Source organism: Phalacrocorax carbo, chromosome 26, assembly GCF_963921805.1.
Source record: "Phalacrocorax carbo chromosome 26, bPhaCar2.1, whole genome shotgun sequence".
Lineage (NCBI taxonomy): Eukaryota > Metazoa > Chordata > Aves > Suliformes > Phalacrocoracidae > Phalacrocorax > Phalacrocorax carbo.
The window spans coordinates 5,367,140-5,374,530 of NC_087538.1; the positions used below are offsets into that span (position 1 = coordinate 5,367,140).

The 7,391-nt window shown below is 57.3% G+C and overlaps 1 protein-coding gene across 1 annotated transcript; it reads left to right on the top strand.

The window, feature by feature from the left end:
- The first annotated feature begins 648 nt into the window (after positions 1–648).
- Positions 649–7,157, top strand: LOC135317618 (butyrophilin subfamily 1 member A1-like). Its single transcript, XM_064474008.1, has 9 exons — positions 649–1,018; positions 1,711–1,827; positions 2,217–2,564; positions 3,128–3,235; positions 3,677–3,694; positions 4,087–4,107; positions 5,292–5,312; positions 5,671–5,703; positions 5,965–7,157. Exons 1-9 carry the CDS (start codon positions 988–990, stop codon positions 6,642–6,644), a joined length of 1,377 nt encoding a protein of 458 aa, XP_064330078.1. The 5' UTR covers positions 649–987; the 3' UTR covers positions 6,645–7,157.
- The last annotated feature ends 234 nt before the right edge of the window (positions 7,158–7,391 follow it).

A 7,391-nucleotide genomic window follows, 5' to 3' on the forward strand; every position in this document is an offset into this window, starting at 1 on the left:
GCCCTTCGCTGGGGTGTCGAAATGGGAAAGAATAAACTCTCTGAGCTGCTCCCACACGTCTGTTTTTACTGGGGCTCCGCTTTATTAGAACAAAAGGTGGCACAAGGGGCAAAACCGAAGGGTAAAAGTGCCCGGAAAGGTTTATTCCTGGTGCAGAAGTGACGGGGGAAGGTGCAACGAAAGGTTTATTCCTGGTGCCGACCCCAGCCCGGTGCTGGCTTCCAACCTCACCCCCCACCCTAAACACGCGCGCGTTGGACAGGCAGAGGCGGAGGCGTGGACGGCAGCAAAGCTGTCGTGGGAAATTAAAGAAGAGCTCGCTGCAGCTGATCCTGAGATTTAGCCCTCCTAAAAAGCTGTTTTCCCTATTTTTTGCGTGGGAGGGGTCGCGGGAGATACCTGTGAGCTCGTTGAAAGGCTTTAAGGAAGTTCCTGGCGGTATCTCAGCTCGAGGGAGAGGAAGGGAGCTGTGACTCATGCCCTTATCAGCCAGCAGCTTTCCAGACCAAGGCCACGGCTCCTTTAGGACGAGCTCAGAGGTTGTCCCTCCAGTCTTTGCTGGTGCCTGTTGTTCAGTGACATCACAAGCCTGACTTTGAGGGAAAAAACGCTCTTGCAAAGGCAATGCCTGCACTGCATATATATATATATAGAGAGAGAGATGTAAATCGCACAGGCAGGGGTCGGCTGCACGCTCGGCCCTTGGGCAGCAGCGACGATGCACCCGGGACGGACGGACGGACGGACGGACAGAGGGGGAGGTGTGACCTGAGGGTTTGTACTTTGACCTTGTCTCGGAGGCAGTTATGGGCTTGTGCCCGCCCGGATCTGCCCCACCTCCCTTCCCAGAAGCCATAAAGCACGAAGGGAAAGGGAATTTTGCTCTCGGTTTCAGGTCCCTTGTGGGGCTGCGCTGTTGTCTCCCCCTTCCCAGCCCCACGGCGGGGGGCAGGAGCGCAGCACCGCAGCCCACCCCTGCCAGGAGCGATGGCTGCCTGCACCCCAGCAGGCAGGGCTGGTAGGGCAGGGCGCTTGGGCGGGCATCGGGGGGCACGCGGGTGGAAGGGGCCCCCAGGGGTGCAGCCGGCCATGGGGGTCCCCACGGGGACCTTTGGGGACCTCCCCCAACCAGGGGACCCAGCCCAGGGCCAAATCTGAATGGGGGTGGGGGTTTTGGGGTGCGGGGATTTATGGGATGGTTTGTTGTGGTTCTGTTTAAGAGCGCAGCCTGTTCAGCCCTGCCCCATGGTTGCAAAAATCAGCTCCCACCACCCCAAACTGCCCCTTTCTCCCTCCTGCCCTCCCGGCTTTGCGGGAAGCCCTGAGCCCTTGCAGAGTTGTGACAGCAGTGCCGGACCTGAGCCCGGGCTGTGCCAAGAGCACCGTCAGAGACAGCAGAATGGGGGTATTTTATTCTGTGGGTGGGTGGGAAAAGGTCGAGGGAGGAGGGGCACCTCCATCCCTGGAGGTACCAACCTCACGCGGGCAGGACCCAGAGCTACCCAGCCCCTCGGCCCGCTCTGAGCAGGGCTTGGTGCAGGGAGCCCACTGATCCCACCCACCCTACACGCTTTTTCACCAGTGCCGAGTTCTCCAGCGTTTTCTGTCCAGGCTTCATCTACAAAACCCCCTTCAAATGGGTGCTCTCGGCACCGCCCCCGCGGTTGTGTTAAATGGATTTGTCGTTCCCCTCCGTTCATCTTTCCCCAGTGAAAGCGGATGGGAAGGTGCTGGTTTCCTCACGCCCCTGCCTCCCTCGCGTCACCTCTGCCCTGGCTCGTGCTGTGATTTTCTCCTGTGCCTTTCTCGTCCCTGAGCTGGAGGGCGGTAAGGAGCTCCAGAACTTCTTCCGTGACACCCACCCTTTGGGATCTATTTTTTCCCCCCGGCATCTTAACACGATGCAAAAGGTGTATTTAAAAGGCAGGTGGGATAAAGAGCGAGGTGTGGGGTCTCGTGGGAGGTGGTGGAAGCGCCCTACGAAGCGGTGAGGGTTTGGGGATCCGTCATCTCCATGGGTGGAGCTCCAGAGCCAGCCCAGTCCTCCACCGTCTAAAAAGACCCCAAGCTCTGCCTCCAGCACTTCCAGACGTGCCACGAACCCAACCACAGTCCTTAAAAACCCAACTCAATTACGTGCACGTCGAGGCAGCAGCAGAACCGCGTGTGCCCGTGTGTCTCAGGCGTCTCTTCTTCTCACCCGCCACCTTTCACAGCCCAGTTCAGGGTCTTGGGACCCGACCAGCCGGTCACTGCCGTCGTGGGAGAAGACGTCGTGCTGCCTTGCCGCCTCTCCCCGAGGCTGAACGCCGAGAACATGGACGTCCTGTGGTTTTGGTCCACATCCCCCTTCCACGTCCACTATTACCACAACGGGCAGGACGACTACTCCTCCCAGATGCCCCAATACCGGGGGAGGACAGAGCTGTCAAAGGAGGGCCTCTCTGTTGGGAACGTTTCCTTGAGGATCCTCAGCACCCGGCTGAGCGATGAGGGACAGTACCAGTGTCTCGTCCAAGATGGGGATTCTTATGAAGAAGCCTCTGTGGAGCTGCAGGTAGCAGGTAAAAGGCTGGAGTCAGGGTTGTCTACAAGACGCGCCCCCGGCATGTCCCATTTGCCCACCCCCACACACAAATCCCCTCTGGTCTCTCTCTGCTGGGCAGCCCAGCTCCTCGCCAGCATCTCCCCACCTGCCTGGCCCCAGATCCCTGCACAACAGGGCCTGGCCCACGGCCAAAGCCCTCACACCTCTCCAGGAGAGCAACACCAGCCTCCGGAGAAACAAACCAGGCTTGGGTGTGCCCAGAGTGAAAGTCCGTGCGGTTCTGGGTTCATCTGGGGCAGGAGGCAAAGAGGGAGAAATGCCACCAATTCCAGGCCAAGGAACACTGAATTATTGTTTTAGGAGAAAGTTGGTGTCAGTGTAGTTTTGTAAAGGAACCTTTAATAAATCAGGGATTTTTAAATTAAACTTCAAGGACACACTATGAAATATCTACCTCAGGTCTAAATATTTCAACAAAGATGCTCAAAGTTTACGGAAAGACACGTTCACTCCAACACACAACGTACACCCGTCATTGCATCCCAGATTAACACAATTGGGGCAATTTTCCTATTCCAGACTCCATTTTCCCAAAGGAATATCCCTGGAAGGTGGCTTTCTTCGTGACCCTGGCTGCCTGCTTCGCTTCCCTGGTTGCCTTCCCTCTTTTCATCTCACGGCTACGAGGTAAGGCATTAGGCAGGAGCAAGGGGACTTTGGGGCACCCAAGAGGGTCTCTGAGCACCCAAGAGCACACGGAATGACGTGGACCTGCTCACGGGAGGACCAGCTGCCCCCACACATTTCAGACTCCCTCGAGCTCTGTCCCACTGAAAGATGCCAAAAAGAGCACTTTGGAGGCCCCAAACGCAGAATCTCCATCCCCAAGAGCTCACGCCCTTGACCAGGGGGAACCACCACAGCCTCAAAGCAAACCCTGGGGCTGCAGGCGCAGGAGGCAGAGCTCCAACACCACCAGACACCCCCATGTCACACCAAACCCCAAATCCAGCATCAGCCGACCCAAAATGTACCTGAAATGTCCCCATTGTGGGTCACCCTCGCGTGACGTAGGTGTGGGAGAAACCTTCCTGTAACCCACGTCACGTTCTCTCTTCTCTCTTACAGCCCAAAGCAGAGAACTAGGTAAGAGACACTTTATTCTTCTCCCCCACTTTTGACAACAGAGTGGGGATGTTTTGATAGCGATGAGGGTTGGCTCTCGCATGCGTGCATCTCCGAGAGTTGCCTTGAAAGTGGCATTTGGTGGGTAATTTCACACCAAAATGACATTTGAAAAAATTACGAGGAGTGGGGAAGGGTTGAAAAGACTTCATTTAAATACTGAAAGCACACCAAATAGACACGGAATTAGGGAAATCCCTGTTTTCCTCCTGCTGTTTCCCCTTTTCTAACCACGCTCTGCCAGTGATGCCGTTGGTGCGGAGCTGCCGCCCCATTCCCGTACCCCAGGCCGCTCACAAGTTCCTGTCAGGAAGGAAACTTCCTCTCACAGTTATTCCTGCTTTTCCTTCCAGGGAAACGCGATGCCGAAATCCGTAAGTGTTGTGGGGTTTTTCTGTCGCTGAGGGGAAAATACGAGCTGCAGAGGGACGCTTGCTTCATGGCGGCAGTTCATGAGGCAGCGGGGAGGGGGCGAGCAAATGCGGGACCAGATCAAGTGCCTGACTCCATCGGGGCTGGCCAACGTGGGTGACCGACCCTAGGGGAGACCAAATCTCTTCATTTTTGGGTAATAAACCTCTGAGGAGATGGGCTGCGGTTTAGGAAGCCCGTCCGTAGCCCGCAGGTTTGTAGGAGTTGAATTCTACCTCGGGTACGGCTTTTGAGGAGAGCTTGGCTTTGGGGTAACCGAATTCTGCAATAACAAAAATCAGCCTCCCTGGCTTTGGAGGAGTAGCAATATGGAGGAAGAAAACCAGCTTCCTCATCCTCAAGGGAATGAAACCCACCTTGGCATGGTTGTCCCCAAAGGCCACCCCAGACAGCGATAAATCCCCATCTCCCCTTGGCGCCCAACGTCAAATCGCCAGCGTTGATGGCCACATGGCTGACGGAGAGGCCTCAAGCGAGAGGAGGACCCAGGCACCCTTCTGCTCTTGGCATCAGGGCACGCCGCCCATCAAAACCCTCTTTCAGACAACCAGTTCAGCAGGTTTTCCCCCAAAATTATACCTGCCCCCCCTTCCAACATCAACCCAACCCTTCCTTCAGCTCAACTCCCAAAGCCCCAGGCAGCAGAAAAGCAAAGAGGTCCTCGGGCGCCTGGACAAGTTCCCACCACCAAATGAGCATTTGCCAGCAATCCCGCCTATTTCTTCCTGCTTTTAGTTATATTGTTATTTCCCTTCCAGGGGTCGGGAGATGGAAATACACAAGCCCTGCTTTGCTCCCTCCACCCCCAAAACCCCCTAAACAAAGGAGACGACCTTCCCCAACCCTTCGTCATCCAGCTTCCCACGAGCTTGAGCCCAACTCTCTGGTGGCACCAACCCCACCAACTCCTCCCAGCCCTTTGGGTGCCCCAAAGGCCTTCCTCCGAGCCGGTTTCCCCTCCCATCCCCTCTCCCCTCCCTGGGCAGATTCTGGAGCTCTGGCACCATCAAAGCACCTCTTAACACACCCGTGGCTTTGGTGGCTACGTAGGGACCAGGGGATGAGGGTTGGAGCCCAACAAGCACATGCTTTTACTGAAAACAGTTCTTGCTCTTTTCTTTTTCAGAGAAACATGTCTCGGAGCTGCGTAAGTTTGATCCTTGCTCTTCCCCCACCCACGTGGTCTTTCACACAGCACAGAATTCAGGGGCAGGGGGAGGGGCGAGGGGGATGGGATGTGCCTTGCTCAGGTTTGTTACCAAGCCCCCTCCAAGAGTGATGGCAAACACTCCCAGGGGCTAACTAAAAACCCCAAACTGGACCAGGAAGGATGTCCATGTTCCCATTTTGGTGAATCTACGTTGTCAAATAAGGTAAATTTGAGTACATGAAAGGCAAGCATGGCTGGGAGTGGTCTGCAGCGCTGGGGACCACCACCCCAAATCACCCCACGGCCCCTCCTCATGCCACCGCACCTGCTTGTGACCACGTCTCTTTGCTTTCAGGGTGGAGAAACGCCTTTGTGCCGGTGGAAGAAGGTACTGGGGTGTGGGGCTTTGCCTCTCCATGGGTCTCTTCCCCTGTGCTGCTGGTGGGGGGGTGGGTAAATGGAGGGCTGAGCCTCCACGCCCCAACTGCTCTGATGCCCCCCGCTCCCTTTCCCCACCACATCTCCCTTTTTCTGTCTCTCTTTTTGTGGCACTTGAGGTCCCACAAATCAGTTCTCCAAGGGGAGCCCACCTGAGGAGACCCCAAAGGCAACGGGGGTCTCCAGCTGAGCTCTCCCCCTCTCCCCGCAGTGCACGTCACGCTGGACGCGGACACGGCGCACCCAGAGCTCATCCTCTCGGATGGTGGGAAGAGCGTACGGTGGGGAGTCACGCGGCAAGAGGTGCCAGATAACCCCGAGAGATACGACACCGACCGCTGCGTCCTGGGCCAGGAGGGATTCACCTCCGGGAGATACTTCTGGGATGTGGATGTGAGGATGGAGGAAGGAGGGTTCTGGTCATTGGGGGTGGCCAAGGAGTCCACGGAGAGGAAGGGGGAGATCGATCTGGATCCTCGAAACGGGATCTGGGCTATTGATCACTGGTGGGGAGAGTATTGGGCTGTGACCTCCCCTGAGCGCACAGTTCTCAGCCTCACAAAGAGACCCCGGAGGATTCGGGTCTCCCTGGACACTGAGGTACAGAAGGTAGCCTTCTTCAACGCTGACAACAAAGATCTGCTCTACACCTTCCCACTGGGCCCCTTGAGTGGGGAGAGGATCCGTCCCTGGTTCCAGGTGGAGCTGAACACCCAACTCACCCTGAGGTCACCTCCTTCGCCCCCACCCGTCCCCAGCGAGGAGGAGCCTCTGCTCCCTTCCTGCATCCCCCTGCCGACCCTCCCCACGGGACGACGGGCCCCGCGCACGCCGACAGCAGGACATGACCAAGACGGGGAAATCCACGCTGCTGTCCACGAGCAGCCATGATCAATGCCCAAGGCTCTGCCGGCTGCGTCGTGCCACCAGGGCGCCCCGAGACTCTCCCAGGGAAGCCATGGCGGCCCCCCCACCTGAGCAGAGCTATCCCCGCTCCTGCTGGAGCCTGCGACAAGATGTAGCCGTGGCTAAGGCACATTCGCCTCTCCTAAGGTGATGTCTCCAAGCAAGGCGCTTCCGCTGAGACGCCCTTGTGCTTCTGCTACGGGCAGAGTCCGACCCAACCAGGCTGTTGGGACCCGAGGGCGTCAGAACCCCCCTGAGATAGGGAAGAGAAACCCCCCAGTGCCAGAACCGAGATGAGAGTCTGGGGAGAAGGAGCCGCACATCTCCACCCTCTTCCTCTCTACTTCACCTCCAGCCCCCAAGGCCTCATCAAACGGGGCCAGTTGAAGGGGTGGCGGTGGTCTCTGGCCAGGCGCTCAGTTCCTGACATCTACCACCTCCCCACGCATTCCAATGTACTCATAAAATAGGCTTTTTCTATAAAAATTCTCTCCTTGACACCTCTGTGGTTACTTGATGGGGAGGAAGGGTCCTGCAGAGCAGCCACGTTCCGCCAAGGGTCCGGATCATCAGGCAAAGCCAGAGGGATGAGGCAGGTCCAGGGTCGAGGCAGGAACCAAGTCTGCACATCAGGAGGAACCATGGGCTGCAGCTCAGCCTTGGCCATGGCTCCCCCAACAGAGCCCAGCACCCTGGGCTGGGCTTAAGGAGAGCCCTTGGGCCATCAGCTGG